The sequence below is a fragment of the Notamacropus eugenii genome, chromosome 6 (assembly GCF_028372415.1).
Source record: "Notamacropus eugenii isolate mMacEug1 chromosome 6, mMacEug1.pri_v2, whole genome shotgun sequence".
Lineage (NCBI taxonomy): Eukaryota > Metazoa > Chordata > Mammalia > Diprotodontia > Macropodidae > Notamacropus > Notamacropus eugenii.
The window spans coordinates 59,143,274-59,162,622 of NC_092877.1; the positions used below are offsets into that span (position 1 = coordinate 59,143,274).

Genomic DNA, 19,349 nt, shown 5'->3' on the forward strand with positions numbered 1-19,349 from the left:
GGACTAACAGCAGTGTTCAATGAGAGTTGACAGTGATAGAGGAAAAAGAAAAACTGTAAGAATCGGACCAGCCTGGCACCTTGCACCATTTAGTATCAGAGTATACAGCCCTTATGCATAAATTTGGTCACATCATTCTTCTGTTCAAAAAATCTTCAGTGGCTCCCTATTACCTCCAGAATAAATAACTCTTTAGCTTGATTTCCAAGGTCCTCCATAATATGGCACCTGGCTACCTTTCTAGCTTTATCTTATAACTCCCTCTCCAAAGACTCTATACTCTCTCTCTCTTCCTACTGAGCAAATACCTTAGCTCAATTAGCTTAGTTTTGCCTCAAGAGTTCATTGGGAATTTTTTAGGTTTTTGAACTGTTGTGAAGGGCTAAGTCTACCAGAAAAATTCCTTACGCACTGTGGTTGCTGTGTACAAAGTTTTCCTGGTTCTGCTCCTTTCACTCAGCATCAGTTCATATAAATCCTTCTAGGCCTCTCTGAAGTCTTCCTCTTCATTTCTTATAGCACAATAGTATTCCATTAAATCATATATGACAGCTTGTTCAGCCATTCCTCAATTGATGGGCATCCCCTTGATTTCGAGTTCTTGGCCACCACAAAGAGAGCTGCTGTAAATATTTTTGCACATGTGGGACCTTTGCCCATTTTTATGACCTCTCTAGGATACAGTCCTAGAAGCAAAATTGCTGGGTCAAAAGGTATGCAGAGTTTTGTAGCCTTTTGGGCATAGTGGCAAATTGCTCTCCAGAATGGTTGGATCAGCTCACAGCTCCACCAACAATGAGTTAGTGTTCCAACTCTCCCACATCTTCTCCAACATTTATCATCATCTTGTTTTGTCATGTTAGCCAATCCGACAGCTGTGATGTGGTACCTCAGAGTTGTTTTGATTTGCATCTTTCTAATCAATGCACTAATGTATTCTTGAGGAGTATAGTTCTCTTGGTATGTATCATATCTACTTATCAGACTGCAGAGTTCCATGCAGACAGGGACTCTAGATCTTCTTTAAACTTTTTATCTGACTCTAGAATCTGCAACTGTCCTCTGCATGCAGTAGGAAGCTTATAAATGTATGCTGAATTATTGAAAAGCCTCTAAACAAAGCAACAGACCTTAGGGTCATCACTGTCTTAAAGCCCAGTGCTTTAATTATGATGCTAAGTCATTAAGGAAAGAATAAATTCTGTTCAGATGAGCTTAAGAAGGCAAGCTGATGACAAAGTTGTAAAATGATCCATAATTTGACATTATGTGAGAAAAGTCACAAAACTGTTCATATTCTCTGACTTAAGTATCCAAAGAAATACTAGGCACATACCTCAAGGACGGGTGTGTGTGTGCACACAAGCGCACATGTATACAAAGATAAATACTGTGCATAAGCACAAGTAGATTTAGACACAAAATGGCTATTTTTATACATGTATATAATCAAAGAAGCACTTTTTGTGGTAGAAAAAAATTGGGGAATTGCTGAACAAATTGTGATGTAAATATAATGGAATACGATTCAGGTATGAAAAACAATGATTGTAAGGAATTCAGAAAAGCATGGGAAAATCTTGAGTAACTAGCACAGAAGTACGAGGAATAAGGAAAGCAACACAGAGAAAACTACAATAACATAACAAAAATAACACTGAAGGGTAGTTGAACTAATAGAATAATTAATCTTGGTCCCAGAGAACTGGTAATGAATAAGTCATCAACTCTATGTGGAGAGATGGGAGATGCTGAGCAGGGCATGCATTACCAGATACGGTCACTGATTCTCCCTGTTATAAGGGAGAATTCAGCTGTTAAGCTGGAAACTAGAAATGTTTGTGGTATAAAATCAAAATATGGTAATAAAATTTTACTTTATTTTTTTTAAAAAAAGGCAGATCTATGGACAATACAGTTTGAGAAATTTTGTGAGCAAGATGGGTATATTAACTGTGGTCAATGCAGTGACCTAAGGTGTTTTAAGAGGACTGAGACTTCAAGTTTTAGCTAAAATCCCACCTTCTGCAAGCCTTAACCACCCTTCCTGCTAATGCTAATGCCTTCCCTCTAAGATTATCTCCACTGCATCCTGTGTTTATCTTGTTTGTACATAGCTGTTTTGTGTGCCATCTCTTCCATTCGACTGTGAACTCCTTGAGGACAGGATCTGTCTTTTGACTTTCTTTTTATTCCCAGGGCTTAGCACAGTGCCTGGGCCTCAGCAGTATTAGCTGACTGACTGTTAATTCACTGAGAGTGGAGTATGATAGTAGAGGAATCCCAGGATGGAAAGAGGCCCATATCTCCAAAGAAGGTCATGGTGCTGAGCATTTTGCTCAACAATACTTCTTGGGGGTACGGGATGGGATGGGAAGGGAAGGGGAAGGGGGGAAGGAGAGGAAAGTCTCTGGAAAGTGACAGTAATATATTAAATATCATATTTATATAATATATAATATATTAAAAAGTAAAAAATTAAAAGTTTGCACTAAGACAAGAAAGGTCCACTGCATAGAGCTGTGAGTTTAGTTATATAACCACACATATGTGGACCAACTCACTCCTCGCTAGAGCCAGCGGAATGAGGCACCTCTGTACAGAGTGGATCCTGAGGATTCCTGAGGTCTCTAACTTTCAAGAATCTCAATGATGCTTACCCGAGCCACAGTGTTATTCACATATGCTTTGTAAGTCCTTCTCTGCATCTGATAGCCATTATTGTCTGTATAAAGGACTTGGTGACTGTTTAAGTCCGTGCTTGTCCGCAGGACTGCCTCACGGTTCAGCTCCAAGGGTCCCACCCTGTACTCTTGTTCTATCCTGTGACAAAGCAGTTTCGCGTCATAACCCTCTGGGATATTGTAGATCCGAGAATAGGCAGCATAGGTGTAATCCTTTACTGTGAAATTTCTATTAAAAAACAAACAACAAAAAAGGGAGTAGGTACAGCAAGATGAATAAATGAGAAACAAGTGAAAAAGTGAGGTTGGAGATTGTAGGTAACCATCAGGATTCCTCATGTGGAAGTGAGTTTTTTGGTTCTTTTTTGTGAGAAAATGTAGAAATAAAAGTAAATTAGACTCTCCCTCTCTCCTTATCAGCCCTGGTGATTTTCAGCTTACACTGGGGTCCTACTATGTACCTCCCTTGGCCTTGTGAAGTTTCTCAAAATTCTCATTTATTTTCCATTTCAGGTGGTTTTTTTTCCTATTTCTCTATTTCTATTTCTGAATATCATGCTGTCACTCCAAGGATCCTTATAGTACTGGACAATTTTCCTTGTTCATCTTAGTTCTAGTTAGTTACTGGTTTAAATGGGCTTGCATGACCTAAATATTTATGATTCTTGACAATGGCTGACCTTAGCAGGCAAGTCTAGAAGTCATACCATTCCTCCTCATAATTTCTGTCAGAGTCTAACTGCCAGACTGGTGAGATCATAGGTTCTGACCCAAGGGAGCAGTTGTAATGGTCCCCAATTACAGACCAATCTTGACAGCACTTGTGAATCAATACTTGCTGAATTGCATAATGACAATCCTAAGAATTCTGTAGTGCATCTACCTCTGTATGACCCCCAGTGCCTAGCACAGTGCTGTGCCTCTAGCAAATGTTTGTTGAACTCAAGTGAATTATGATTCTCATTTAGGGAAGAGGAAAACCAAGTTCAGAAAGATGAGAGGACTCATGCAAAGGTCATGCGGCCAAAAGGTGGTAGATTTGGGACCTGAGCTCCTCTCCTGATTCCAAGTCCAGTGTTCTCTCTGCTGAAAAGTCTCATGGTGGCAAGGACAGAGGACTAACTTGAAAAGTTAGGAAAATCAGAATTCCATCTCTCTTCAAACTTTTATTAGCTGCGTGATGCTGGACGAGTCACTTGATTAGTCAGTGAATCAATAAGCATTTTTATTAAGCGCCTGTTATGTATGAGGCTCTCAGCCTCAGCTTTCTTACCTATCAAATGAAAATAATAAGAACACCTACTGTCCAGAGCTGCTATGAGGCTTAAATGAAATAATGCATGTAAAACACTTTCCAAATCTTAAAGTGATATATAAATGTAAGCTATTATTATCAATACTGCCACGAGATGAACATTTTATATCAAGCAATACAATTATAGCCCGGAGAAGTGACTCTAAGCTTTTGTATTTTTTTCTTTTAGAATATACATATGGGTGAGGCTGAGAGGTGATTTCATATGTATTAGGGGTAGGGGTGGGGGCTGGCCCATGGAGGCCTGTCCCCCAAGCACATGTCACATGATCTGCTCACATGGAAAGGAAAAGTGTGATGAGATATCATAGAAGGGGCCTCCTCTCTGATTCAGAGCACAGGGAGGAGTCAAGATGGTGGAGCACATACGCTAGCTCTTACCCCACAGCCTATAAAATACCTGTAAAGAAGAACTCTCAACAAATTCTAGAGCAGCAGAAGCCACAGAACAATGGAGTGGAGGAGATTTCTGTCCCAGAGAGACCTGAAAGACCAACAGGAAAGGTCTGTCGCGCACCAGACCAGAAGCTGAGCCTCGCCCTGACCTTGGCCACGTGGCACTGAGAGGAGCAAATCCAAGCAGTCTTCAGGGACAGAATCTCCAGCTGCAACATAGATCCCTCAACCCACAGGCACCAAAGGTCAGGGAGAGGGTCTTTTCGACTGGCTGAGAGGGGAGCAGGGTGTCCCTATAACTCAGGCCTCCTCAGGTGGCAGCAGTAGAGACAGCAGCAGACAGGGGCTCCCAAAGCAGGCAGTAACCCTCATCCATTGTTGAAGGTCTCATCAGAAAGCCCCTGAGGGAAGTGAACTGTGTGGTGGCCCTGCCCCAACCTGAGCAGCTGATCTTAATCTCACACTGAATAGCAGCCCTGCCCCCTCCAAAAGCCCCTGAGACTTGGGAGCAGCTCATCTGAATCTCAGCTCCCAAGTGCTGGCTTGGGGGAACTGGAGGTGAGGTAGTTGTGGAGAGGAAACTCAGAAATCAAGTAATTGGCTGGGAAAATGCCCAAAAAAGGGAAAAAAAATAAGACCATAGAAGGTTACTTTCTTGGGTAACAGGTGTCTCCCCCCATCCTTTCTGATGAGGAAGAACAAGGCATACTGTCAGAGGAAGTCAAGGACTCTGCCTCCAAAGGGAACTTAAATTGGGCTCAGGCAATAGAAGACCTTAAAAAACAAGTTAGCAGCTTACTAAAGGAGAACCAAAAAAAATGCTGAGGAAAATAACACCTTTAAAAAAGCTCAATTGGAAAAAGAGGTCCAAAAAGCCAACGAGGAGAAGGTTTTAAAAAGCAGAATTAGCCAAATGGAGGAGGTTCAAAAGCTCACTGAACAAAATAATTCGTTGAAAGGGAGAATTGAATTCAGGGAAATGAATGATTTTGAGTTAAACCAAGCAGTTAGTAAACAAAACCAAAAATTTGAAAAAATAGAAGATAGTGTGAAACAACTCATTGGAAAAACAACTGACCTGGAAAATAGATCCAGAAGAAATAATTTAAAAATTATAGGACTACCTGAAAGCCATGATCAAAAAAAGAGCCTAGACATTATTTTCCATGTAATTATAAAGGAAAACTGCCCTGATGTTCTAGAATCAGAGGGCAAAATAAATACTGATTCAGAGCACAGGCACGTATGCTGTTTCTGGTCCTTTTATCTGGTAATAAGGTTGGGCCTTCTGAGTTGGCTGTTGAACTAGAACTGAGAGACAGACAAGACAGGGACAACTTACCCCCACTTTCCTGTTTGGCTGGCTTGAGGAAGACATTTTAGACTTCCAGGTAGGGAAAGGCCTCAGGCCCTTTCTATCTGGGTCACCATCTGGTCAACATGGGCCTCTATGCGTTTGTCCTTTCCTGCTTGTAAGGTGAAGGAGTATGTGACTAAGCTACAACCTCATCAATTTCAAAAGTTAGGAGAGTGAGCTGCTGAAGGTTGGGGAGCTGGCGTCTAGACCGGATTTTGAGGACAGCAGAGTTCAATGAGAAACAAAGTCCCCAGCCCACTGTCTGACCTAGCAGAAGTAGACTAAAGGCAGTTGGACGAGAGACTGCCACTCACTCAACAGCTATGCCATATTCAGAAATGAACTTAGTAGGACAAATGCTCTGTAGCAACTGCTTTAAAGTTAAGCCCACACTCCTTAGGGTCCAAGGTGGTATGGAGAAAAAGTGTGCCACCAAGCATTAAAGGGGGAAGAGTTCATACCTCTCTTATTGCTATGTTTTCTCAGTAGATATACTTTTCTAAAAGCTAACTGGTGTTAACTGCTTAAAGGAAACAAGAGTGCTAACCTCTGGAGGGATCAACTGGGAGATACTACCTGAGATGGATATTAAGGAAAATGCACTGGAATGAAGGCTTGATCTGATGGCATTAGAAAATCACCCAGACCTCTTGGGGAACTCTTAGGATTTCTGGAGGAGATGAGGCGTTTCTCAGGGAACTGACTCATCAGTTGAAGTAGAAATTGAGAATAAGAATCCTTAGAGCTTACACAGACGACACAGGAAATCTTTCTGAATACTAACTGACTTGGACACCATGTATTCTACTTGTAACAACAGCATGTAAAGAAACCATCTGAGAACAGTTAGTATCTAAGAAGACTAGATGATGTACAAAAGTGAAAAACGGAACACAACAAAACAGCCTTATCCATGGAGAAACTCGGAGAGCATCAATATACAAGGAGAGATAAGTATTCTTAGATGAGGAACCTGGGGTCTAGGATCAGATGAGTCACAATCCCCACTCTGACTCTGAACAGATCACTGAAGAGTCTCAATTTTCCTCAACCATAAAAAGCAGGAACTGTACCATCACAGGAATTCTTAATCTGGAGTTCATGAACTTTCTTTTTATTTAATTACCTATAATTCAGTTTTATTGATTTCCTTCAAACTCATCTTTTTATTTTATGTACAGAAAACTGTTAATCTGAAAAGGGATCCATAGGCTTCATCAGCCCAGCCAAGCAGTCTATGATACCAAAAGGTTAAGAATCCTTGGCTTAGACCAACACTTCTTAAACGGTGGGTTGTGACCACACAGTTTAAGAAGTGCTGAAGGGATCTCGAGTGAAAAAAAGTTAAAGAAGCCCTGGCCAAGATGATTTTTAAAGATGTCTTCCAGTTCTAACATCTTTTGGTGCACTCTATAAACTCCCTTTTGGCTCTGGCATTCTATGACTCCCTCCTCCACAAAAAAAGCAAACACAAGAAAACAAAGTCACACAATATTCCACAAAGTGATGGAAAAAAGGTTTCCTCCAACATTGCCTACCCCTCAGTCATTTCCATAGTTTCATTGTTTCCTTTCTGTAGCCTAATTTATGTATTAAATGCACGGACAAAGAAAACTGTGTCTAATGATATAGTTACCCATTTAGAATTTGTTAGTGGAAAAAGCAACACACAAGCTCCTTGAGTGCAGGAACAACTGCTCACTTATAACTCTAGAGCCCAGCACAACTTCTTACACAGGGCAGGTACTTAGTACATGTGTACTGAATGGAGAGCACTTAGAATTAGGAGACTTGAGGTTTGAGTTCCTTCTCCACTATTTATTGGCTGTCTGACTTAGTTAATTTGAGTCTCTGTTTCCGGTATGACTATGTTTGTACTACTTTCCCCTAGTGCTTTACAAAGACAAAGGTATATCATAGGACTTTAAAACTGGAAGGAATCTTAGATATGATCTAGCTTATCCTATCCACTTTACAGAAGAGAAAATGGAAGCCTTGCAGGTGAAAATGACTTCCCCAGATCAAACACGGAGTCACAGATGCAACTTTTATATTTATTTTCCCTGCCCATCTCATTGAGTTTTGGGGAACATCAAATGAGTTCCTCTATAGTATAAGTCCTTTGGAACTGCAAGGAGCTACACAAACCTGAGATGCTGCCATTAGTGGCATGAAAAAAATCAAATAAATAATAACTCACATTCCTAGAGTACTTTAAGGTTTTCAAAAGTGTGCAATTTATAGATGAAAAAACAGGAGCCCTATGAGGTTAAAGTGATTTGCCCATGTTCACTCAGGTAATCAGCTCCTGAGATAGGATCTGGACCTGGGGGGTGGGGGAAGGGTCCTAATTTGAGGTACCATACTTGATCTACAAAGTCTTGTGGACACTTGGCAAATCCTTATTTAAACAAACTGGTCTCTGATTGCAATTTCATAAATATTAACTCATTAAAGAGAAAAGACTGTTTGACTACTCAGATAAAAAGGCTAAGTTGTCTCCTCAGCTTAAACAGTCTTTTAGACTGAAAAGACTGCTCAAAAGCAGAAAATGAAAATGGTCCACTCTGCAGCCTAATACCTTACCTATAAAAATACTGCCGGATCTCTGTCACTAGTTTTCCAGCCACAATTTCCAAGCCCACCACATCTGATGCTTGAACTGCTGATCCATCTGGGGTAAACAAATAGTTGTCTGAAATTGGTCCATACTCCAAATCAGCATTCACTTTATACTCCAGGAACTGCTGAGTGACTTGTACAGTCTGGTTACTCTCCCTGTTAAGACATAAGAGATCAAACATTTTCCTTGCTCATTTATTATTTTCACAGATTTCACCAATTTTCACATTCTGTAGCCATTTGAGCAGAATCATCTGCTGTGCAAACACCACTGGACTTAGAGCCAGAGCAAGTGTTTGGTAAGTGATGACTTTGTGCCATGGGCACTGCTAGGTGCTGGGGATACAAAGATGAAAAAGAAATGATTTCTGCCCTGAAGAAACTTACAATCTACGGAGGGACCAAAATACGCAGGTGTAAGTCCATGCAAACCATAAACAAAACGAATGCAAAGTAATTTTTTGTAGGGAGAGGCATAGGGATTGGGGAGGGGTGCAGGGAATCATGTGTAAGGCTACTGTAAGAATTGGCACCAAGGCAAGGATTCTCAGAGGCACTTTGGGTGTGTGTGTGTGAGCCCTGAAAATGCATGCAATCACGTGTGAAGAAGAGCAAGAAAGTCACTCAACAAATAAGGCGCTCGATCAACAAAGGGAGGCAGCGCCACCTAGCGCGGGGAGTCCTGGGATTGGAGGGGTCGCTCTGCCTCCCACACCATGAGACCTTAAGCAAGTCATACAGATGAGAGTTGGCTTCCTCATTTGTAAAATGGGGATAACATCTGCCCTGCCAACCTCCCCGGGCTGTGGATGGGATGGGGCCAGTCTCTGGGCACACAGGTGGTTAAGCCTGAATCATAGATTCACTCTGTGTATCTGTAAGACATCAGGGAGTCAGAAAAGACCTGGGAATGTGAGAGCTGGAGAAGAAATTCTAGAACATCTGTGGCTGATACAATCCTCAAAAGTTTACAAAGTTTTTAATGCTCATTTGAACCCTACAACAATCCAGTGAGGCACCAGGGGGTAGAGGTTTATATTTTATAAAGAAGAAAGTGAGTCCCCTAGTGATTCTCCCACAGCCGTACAGTTAGTGAACTAGAACAGGATCTAAGCCAGGTCTTCTTGATCTCAACTCTGACAGTATTCTTTGCACCATGATGCCTTTCCTAGAACCTAGAATGTCAGCACTTACAGATGATTTCATCCAACAGGCTCATTTTACTGATGAGAAAGCAGGTTGTGACTTGTATCAGGTCACACACCTATTGGGACAAGGACCTGATTCTCCTGACTCCCAACGTGGCATTCCTCTCCAATTCAATACGCATTTATTAAGCAGCTACTGCATGCAAGGCCTTGGGGAGACACTACGCCATATTGTGAGGATACAGGACATCATCTTGTATCTTAGCCACAGTAGCTACCCAATTACATACAGTCTACAATCAGCCCCAAGCGTCTTCCTGTTCATGTCCTACCCCAGTAGCTCTAACAGGCTATTCAGGAGGTATAAAATGTGCAACTCAGAAGTTAGATGATTTCCTGACCTCAGTAGAACCAGATGTGTGTGTCCATGTGAACTGATGGTTAGCCTGTTAGATGTCTAACCACATGTTGGGTGAATTGACGAATCAGATTGTTTTGATAACATCTGTAGAAGCACATGTCACAAGACTTCTCAGAAAACTGCCCCTCCCAACTTCCCTAGCATATACTATATGCTGTAAACTGGGCAGTCCAGAGCCATTAGTGAATTGAATTGAGGATGTTGTTTGCAGAAAGCTCTGGTTCCTGCCTTCAGGTTGAACAGCTCAATGCCTTGGGATCAGAGAGGATAAGTAAATTTCTTACACTTAGTCTCCTAAGATGTATTATAGCTAGAACATCAATCCAGGTCTCCTAATTATCAAACAAGTGGGATTTTTTTTAGCACTATCCTGTTTTTTTTAAACTCTTTTTAGTTTTGAATTTATGATTTCAAGATCTCTAATCAATAAAGTTGCTTTTATTGCATTATATGGTTTAAAGCAGAAGTGTCACAGATTAAAATGTAGTTAGGAAACACTGAACAAAATAAATGAAAACATAGTACAACAAAGATAATGTGAATTTGTAGTTTTTAAAGTCAACATCCAGCCTGCAGGGATGCTTCCATGTGACTCTGACACCATTAGTCTAGAGTGCTTTATTGCATTTTAGCCGCCACATCTGAATTGCTGGCCCAGTCCCAAGCCCTGCTATCCCCTTTTCTCTCCCTCCACTCTTACTTGCCACACCCATCAGTCTGAGCTGAGGCCCTTTCACTGAGGCCTCCTTGAAGGCTAGTTGGTCTGACTCTGTGTGGTGGGGGGGAAGCACACAACTCCATCAGGACCTCTGAGACAATTTCCATCACTTCTTAGACTGTTTCCTCATCTGCAAAATAGGGATGATTCTCTTGGTCCAACTTACGTCACAGGCTTTGTGAGCATGGGACTCTGTAAACCTTAAAGCAGGACAGAAACACCGCATTCTTGTTATTATCACCTCACTTGTCCTGTTACAGGATAGCTTCCTCCCACCACTGACCCCACTCATGAAAGCATGTGGGAGATGAAGGTTTGGGGACTCTGAGTTCTTACTAGTACTCCTAATCACCTTGTGCCATATTCAGGGGACTGAATATAAAACACCTTGGTAAAGCATAGTAGAAAGAGTGCTGCAAAGGAATTAAACACCTGAACTATGGTCTCAGCTGCTATTGGACTGAAATGAATAACCTTGGGCGAGACATTGCTCCTTCTGGGCCTCAGGATTCTTACCTTCCAAGCAGGAGTGTTGGTCTAGAACAGCAGTTATCAAACTCAACTAGAAATGTTGTTGTTTAGTCATTTTCATTCAGGCGTCTGATTCTGTGACCCCTTTTGGAATTTTCTTGAAAAAGATACTGGATTTCTTCTCCAGCTCATTTTCCAGATGAGGAAACTGAGGCAAACAGGATTAAATGACTTGCCCTGGATCACACACCTAGTTAAGTGTCTGAGGTTGCACTTGAACTCGGGAAGGTTTTCCTGATTCTAGAGCTAGCACTGCATTCACAATGCCACCTAGTTGCCCTTCAAATAGAAATAGGGGCCATTAAATTGTACCTAAGGATCTCTGTGAGCTGCATACTGACTTAGAAAACCACATATTAACATTATCTATGCTTTATTATATTTTAATTTATTTTATTAAATACTTCCCAAATTAAATCTAATTTAGATCAAGCTACAATCAGAAGTATCTGTGACTCACATATTTTGACATCTCTGGTCTCGAAGAATCTCTCTTGGTCCTCCACTTTATAATTACTGAACAGTATTGTATATGTGTTTAATTTCTTCTGCTAGACTGAGAGTTTTTGGAGGACTGAAGTGCCTTTATTTATCCTTATATTTCTCAATCTTATCTTGGTACTTCAAACAAAGCAGGTGCTTAATAAATGTTTGCTGAAAAATATATAAATGCATGTTTGCTCAATGTCTGGATGTCTGAGGTCCTGTTTAAGTCTGACATTTCATGTTTCTATCTTTCTAAATAGTTCTAATTAAGAATTAACTGGCTGATAATGGCAATTGTCTTTTAAAGGCTTCTCTACCCCAAAATATTTCTCCCTGCTATCTCCTCAATGATACTTGAAATTCTACCTTTGCATTAAGGAATGGTAATACACAATTACACTTAAAAGGTTTAATGCATTCATTCTGAACAAGTGTTTATACCTTAATGAGGAGGAATTCATCAGATACTTTCCTTCAGGACAGGGAATGCATGAAAACCACAGGGGTTAAGTTTTTTGTTTTTGTTTTTTTTTTTACCCCAGGGGAAAGAAAAGAGATATCAAAAATCTAGGTATTATCTGGATTGGGCAGGTCTGAGTACAGCATTACAGTCAGGGATGGGGACAGGCTCTTCCAACTATACACACTAGGTTTTAAAAATCCAAAGATCTAGATTTGAATCTCTTTTGGCACCCACTAGTTGTGAGATCTTGGATAGTTCATTTTCCTTCTAGTTTTTTTGTACGTCTTATGTTTCCCTACTAGATAAAAAGACCTTACGCTCCATGAGGGCCAAGACAGCGTCATGGTTAAATTTTTATCTTCCTTGATGTCTGGCTAAGAAGGCTGTTTAGCAAAGAGACAAAATGTTTGTTGGTTGAGGCAGTTTCTAGATTCTTTTGGCCTCCTAGCTGTGTTGATTTTACAGTGGTTAAAGCTCTCTTTAAAAAAAAAAAGTCAGAACCTGGTAAGAAATTGGATATAAGGCATTAAAAAGCAGGAATGATTCCAAGATTTTCACCTTGGAGATGGACACAATAATTGTGCCACTGACAGGCAACAGAATGAACCTTCTTGAGGGCAAAGCCAGTTATATTTTTGTCTCTAAATTGGCAGAGTTTAGCACCAGTTCTTGATCCACTACACTAGCGTTCCACACACTTAACCTCTCCCTGTGCCCTGGCAACTCTCAAAGACTAAGGTGCAAAGAGGCGCCATTCTCCAGGAGTAGAAGGAGTTTCTCCACTGGGTTTTTCCTATACCATTGAAATCACAAGCCCATTTTTTGAAAACGGTACTTATGGTGGCACCATATGTAGAAAGACCATTCATGGTACTTACTGTCAAGAGACCTGGTTTAAGCTGTGACTCTGATACTACTAAGCACAGGTAAATTACTCAACCACCTCTCAGATCCTCAGTTTCCTCACTTGTAATACATACTAACATTTTCACCACTTCTCTCATGGAACTGTTGTGAATAAACTTTGTAAAACTTAAAAGGCATCATAGAAATGTAGAGGTGTGATGATAATAAAGGCTTATGTTTCTTCTTAATTTAAAAAGCCTATGACTTACATACTCTATATTTCTCCAAGAAATAAAAACCAAATCAAGTTTCTTTTTGCCTGAGGACCAGTGGTCTCTAAAAGGAAAACTACCTCCTTACCATCCTAAAGCTAAGAGATGCCAGCAACAAGCCCAAACAAGCCAGATGACCTACCTCTCGGTGATGCTGTGCATTAAATTGGTGTCTTGGTCCATAAGTATAGAATAACACTTGTTTGTCACAGGAAACAGTCGCTTGCCAGAGTAGTGTGAAGACTTCTCAGATTTCCTACCAAAATGGAAGACTCTTGCAACTGAGGTGGACTCCTGGTGAGCCTCTTTAAATTTGTTGGTTGTCTTAATGTAGTAACGTCGGTAACTGAGACCCTCAATGGTGGCCAGAATGTACAAGTCATAGGTGGACTGAGACACAGTTGAGTTCTGGATCTGCAAAGAAAGAATAAGATCAGCTATAATCTGTCCAATATTGCTGAATCTTTCTGTGAGATTTGATAAGTACTGTTGAATGGGACAGGTGCTACAAAGGCTAACCAATAAGCATTTATTAAGGGTCTACTATGTGTTAGGCACAGTGGTAAGCACCAGGGGAACTAAGAAAAGCAAAAACCATTCCCACTTTAAAGGAGTTCATGGTCTAATGGGGGAGATAACACACAAACAGCCATGGAGAGGAAAAGATGTACACATAATAACTCTGTCAGGAGCCAGGTAAGTTCACGGGCCTAGGGCTGGAAGGCTCCATGTAACCTCTTCATTTTTTGAAAGATCAAGGCCACATCTGTCCAGCTCTAGTATGCTTCTCTCTGTTGATTACCTCCAATTCATGCTCTGTCTCTCTTGTTTTCTACACTTTGCATGTTCTCTTTCCCATTAGACTGTAAGCTCCTTGTGAGCAAGGACTGTCTTTTGCCTCTCTTTGCATCACCAGCTCTTAGCACAGTGACAAGTAGCACACAGTAGGCACAATAAATCTCTGTTGACTTGACTTGAGCAAATGTGACTGTGACCTTCCAAAAAATGAAGAAGACTGGGTTTTCAGACTATATAAAAGTGAGCTCAACTGAGTGCTGGCTAAGTTCTAGAATGTATTATTAAAGGAATGTTTTGTGAACATTTAGAAAGTACAGCTGTGATTTTTGAGAGTGGGAAGGGGTCCATTAATAACACGCTGCACCACTGAGAAGACTTCTACAAACTGATACAAAGTGAAGTGAGCAGAACCAGGAGGACACTGTATATAGTAACAGCAATCCTGAAAAGACAATCAAATGTGAAAGACATAGCTATGCTGATCAATAAAACGATCCAAGACAATTCCAAACGACCCATGACAAAAAGTGCTCTCCATCTTTAGAGAGAGAACTAATGAACTCTGAATGCATACCTTATTTTTCTTGGGGTTTTTTGTGTGTTTTCTTTTGCAACATGGCTAATACGGAAATATGTTCTGCATGACTTCACAAATATAACTGATATATTTCTTGCCTTCTCAATGTGCAAAGGAGGGGAGGAAAGAGAATTTGGAACTCAATTTTCAAAAACGAATGTTAATTTTGTTTTACATGTAATTGGGAAATATTTATCAAAATAAATAAAAAGAAAAAAGAACAGGTTACACCAGACTAACTTCATTTTCTATTTTGAATGGGGCACTAGATTTGTAGACTGGGGTGTGATGACAGATATAGATTATCTGGATTTTGGTGAGGCATTTAATAAAGTCTTTCATGAGCTCCTGGTGGGCCAAGGTGGAGAGATATGGAGTAGATGACAGTATCACTAGCTGGATCTGGGAATTGGTTGAAGACTAGACCCAAAGAACAGTGATTCACACAGTAACTCAAAAGAGCTTGTAGCCTCCAGCTAAAACTTACATGGTCCTTTACAGTTTGCAAAGAACTTTACATAATCATCTCCTTTGAGCTGCACAACAGCCCTATGAGGTGGGGGCTATTATCCTTTTTACAGGTAAGGGTGTTGTGCTACTTAGAGGTGAAGTAACTTGTCCAGGGTCCTATGTCAGAGACAGGATTTGAACCCAAATCCTCCTGACTGTAAGTCTAGCACCCTATATACTCTACCATGCCAGGCCCCTAGTGTAGCTATGTCTGAGAGTTCCAAATACAGCAGCATAGCTTATATGTGAATTCGGGGGTCCTACCTTCACTCTTAGGCCTCTTTCAAATCACTGTTTGATGCCTTAAAGACAATATACTTTGCAGTTTAGGTCAGAGTTTGATGTCTGGTGGCACAGTGGATAGAGTACTGGGTCTAGAGTCTGTAAGATCTAAGCTAAATCCACTTCAAACACTTTCTTGCTACATGAACCTGGGAAAGTCACTTAATATCTATTTGCCTCAGTTTCCTCATCTGTAAGATAGGGATAATAGTACTTCCCTACCACAGCTGCTGTGAAGATCAAATGAGATAATAATGGTAATGTGCTTAACCCAGTGCCTGGTAAATAGTAGGAGCTATATAAATGCTTATCCTCCACCTCTCCCCCTACCCCTGGGGAACATCCTGGGGAACCACATTTGGACTGGTATTCTTAGATGCTTTTTTGTGTTTTTATACTCCACTTTCCAAATGGTTTCTAAGGTTTTAGAAGAAGACCATGTTTTTTTCTCCTGAATCCTTCAAAGGAGTCATTCAATGAATGTCTATCTAATCGATTTGGGGGAGCTGAACCCAATGCCCACCATTTCATCATGATTGTTTCATTTTCTGAAGCTTGAAGGTTTTCTGTCTTCACAAATTCCCTACTGAAATGCGTAAGTGATCATGAATTCCTAGTTATAAATGAAGACAGGACACAGGATAGTGAGCCAGGGAAAGGATTAAGGAAGTTCAAGGAGTAATAAAGGAAGGTGGGAGGCCAAGACTGTTACTCTACAATGTCACTTAAGGCCAGTTCAAGGGACTGAATCTTTAAACATGTGGAGACTGGGAAACCATTTCCCCACACTAGACATCATTTTCATCTATAAAACGAGCAGGATGAGTCAGCTAATAACAAAGGTCCTTTCCAAGCTCTGATATTCTAGGTTCTATGATAACAGCAGCTCACATTTATATGATGCATTAAAGGTTTTGTTTTTCCTTAACGAACCACAGGATTATAGAAATAGAAACCTTAAAAGTCACTGGCTCCAATCCTTGCAATTGACACATACGAAAACTGAGGCAAAAAGAGGTTAAATCAGTCAGTCAATGAACATTAAATGCCTACTATGTGCCAGGCATTGGGCTAAAAAATGGGATAAGTGCCCAGTATCTCACAGCTACTAAGTGCCTGAGGCACGATTGTACTCTAGGCTTCCTTGTACCCTTGACTCTATCCACCAAACCACACTGTCTCTCTACCTATGCTCTACTGAAATAATACCTCACAGTTCCAGGGCACTTTAAAGAGCTTTTTTCTTATAGGATTACAGGATCAGATTTAATGTGGAAGAGATCTTATAGGTGATTCAGTTCAGCACCCCATTTACAGATGGAGAGACAGAGTCACAGAAGTGAGTGAGCTGCCCAAGAATGCAAAGCCCATAAATGTCGGAAGTGGAGCTGGAACACTTAACTCTAATTCAGTGCTTTCTATTTCTTCACATGGCCTAGAATGCACACAGTACCCTTCCTCACTGAAGCCCCACAAAGTACATAATGAATAAGGTGAGGAGATTTGGCTCCCAGTTTAAACAGCAGGCCTGGGGTTATCTAGTTAGTAAGAGTCAGAGCAGGGACTCTAGCTCAGCCTCTGAGGCACCAGGCCCAGGGTTCGACCACTTGTATTCTCAGGGCTCTTTCAGATTCAACTTTTAGTGAGTTAGCAGACAGAGAGGTCAGAACCCTTAGCACAAAGAACATCTGATTCAGAGTTGGCAGACTTAGGTCTGAACAAGGATTCTGCTACTAATTGTGACCTTTAGCAAGTCATTTTATTTTTTTGGACTTTGGCTTGGTTATTTGTAAAATGGGAATAATTCTACTTGTATTACATACTTTACAGGGTGACTAGGGAGTCCTTTCTTTGTTCAGTATGGGCAGTATGGGACTACTGACTGCAGCCTGTGGTCCATGACCTAGGACCCCAGGTCTTCTTCAGCACTGGGCGCAGCAAGCTTAAGGCAAACCACAGCATGGAGGAGGGAGATGAATAATGATACCTGGGCAGGCACAGGATGTCCAAATTCATCTAAGACAATGACTCCTGGAGAATGGATGGTAACAGTAACAAAGGTGGTGATGGTCCAGGCCAAGGGATTATAGACAACAGCACACGGTTCCACCTCAGAACCTTTCCAGAAAAGACAAAATCAAATGCATCACTTATGGACAGCCAAAACTACAGCAAAACACCCAAAGGAGAAGGGGAGTTTGAAGCTGGGACAGGTCTACTGTCTGTGTAAACTAAAGGAACCAAGGTAAAATGCTCACAGACATACATATGCATGTGTATAGTGGTACAATATGTATAACTCTACTGTACAACATATATATATGTATACATACGCATGTATATGTAACACACACATACAGAGTGAGGTCACTAGGTGGTAAAGTGTGTAGAGCGCTGGACTTGAAAGTGCTCCAATTCTCCCTCAGACCCTGACTAGCGGTGCAACCTTCAACAGGCACTTTAACCTCTCTCAGGCTCAATTTCCTCAATTGTAAAATAAGGATAATAACAGTAACTACTTCACAAGGTAGCATCACATGAGAGAACATGTGTAATGCATATGTATAATATGTATATTATGTACAATGTATAAACCCATTGTTATTACCATATATACAGTATACCATATGTGTATGTATAGAGATACGTATACATATGTGGATTTAAAGTACTCGATGAGCTTTGTTTATGGCAGCAATATTGGCCTTCCTTCTACATGCTCATTCCCACATCTGGGCCTCTGTTTGAGGCATTTTAGTTGCTGTAATACTTAGATGGCCCAGCCTCAGCCTTCTAATGAGAGTAACACTGGGTATGGAATTCTAAGACCAGCCTGGAAGACTGGAACTGCCACTTACTAGCTGTCGGAGCTTGAGCAATCAAATTCATATGTGTGAGCCTCTGTTACCTCAAATGTAAACTAGAGAGAATACTATCTCCCCAGGCGATGTCACAGAGTTTGCTGCATGGATCAAATGTGGAAGTAGACAGACAAAGGTTACACATATAAAAGTCTTATGCTTCTTCCTGAAGACCCACTGATTAGGTCTTAGTTCTTATAGTTAGAAGGAAGTAGAGTTTTGAAGGTCACATAGTCCTGTCAGCTCATTTTGCCACCCCCTCAGGGCAGTGCCTTGAACTTTTCTTCCCTTTCTCAGTCACACAGGAGAAAAACTATTGCTTCAGTTGTGACTTTGTGCTTTCTCTTATCATTCCCTCTCAACCCTTTGCAATGTGGTTCTGGACTCCATTGCTCTCTACCAAGTTATCAACAATCTTTTAATTGACAAACGGGCCTTTTTCAATCCTCATTCTTCTAGACTTTTCTGCAGCTACTTTTAATTACCATCCTCTCCTGGATACTCTTCCTCTTTGGGATGTTGGGACGTTGTTCTCCTGAGTCTCCTCTAGCTTATCTGACTGATCTTTCCCACTCTCTTCCGCTAGATCACCAAGCACAGTAAATCCTTTAGTGTGCGAATGCTTTCCTTCACTTGTATCCACTCTCGCTTAGTGACCATGGATTTAATTGTTATCTCCATGCAAACGGTTTGCAGATCTATATATACAGTCCTACTCTCTGCCCTAAGTTCCGGGCCCACAATACCAACTGCCTTTCAGACATTTTGGTCTGGATGTCCTTTAAGCATCTCAAACTCAATGCATCCAAAACAGAACTCATCTTTCCCCCAACACCTGTGCCTCCTCCAGACTTCTCTATTTCTGTTGAGAAAACCACTATTCTTCCAGTCACCCAAGCCTACAACTATGCTATCATCTTTGGTTCCTTACTCTCACGCAACATACTCATGACTGCCAGATCTTGCCAGTTTTACCTCTATAACATCTCACCCTCACCCATCCTCTTCATCTCAACTGGATTAATGTAATAACTTTCTGGTTGGTGTGACTGGCTCGAGTCT

General features: G+C 41.0%; 1 protein-coding gene across 2 annotated transcripts in view; it reads right to left on the reverse strand.

The window, feature by feature from the left end:
• MAN2B2 (mannosidase alpha class 2B member 2) overlaps window positions 1-19,349 on the reverse strand; it is a 79,634-nt gene that overhangs the window by 11,738 nt on the left and 48,547 nt on the right. For both annotated transcript variants that reach the window (XM_072620177.1, XM_072620178.1), the window contains 4 exons: window positions 17,414-17,544; window positions 13,402-13,673; window positions 8,339-8,530; window positions 2,661-2,913 (listed from right to left, as the gene is read on the reverse strand). In XM_072620177.1, coding sequence (XP_072476278.1) covers window positions 2,661-2,913; window positions 8,339-8,530; window positions 13,402-13,673; window positions 17,414-17,544 — 848 coding nt within the window. The remainder of the gene's footprint in view (window positions 1-2,660; window positions 2,914-8,338; window positions 8,531-13,401; window positions 13,674-17,413; window positions 17,545-19,349) is intronic.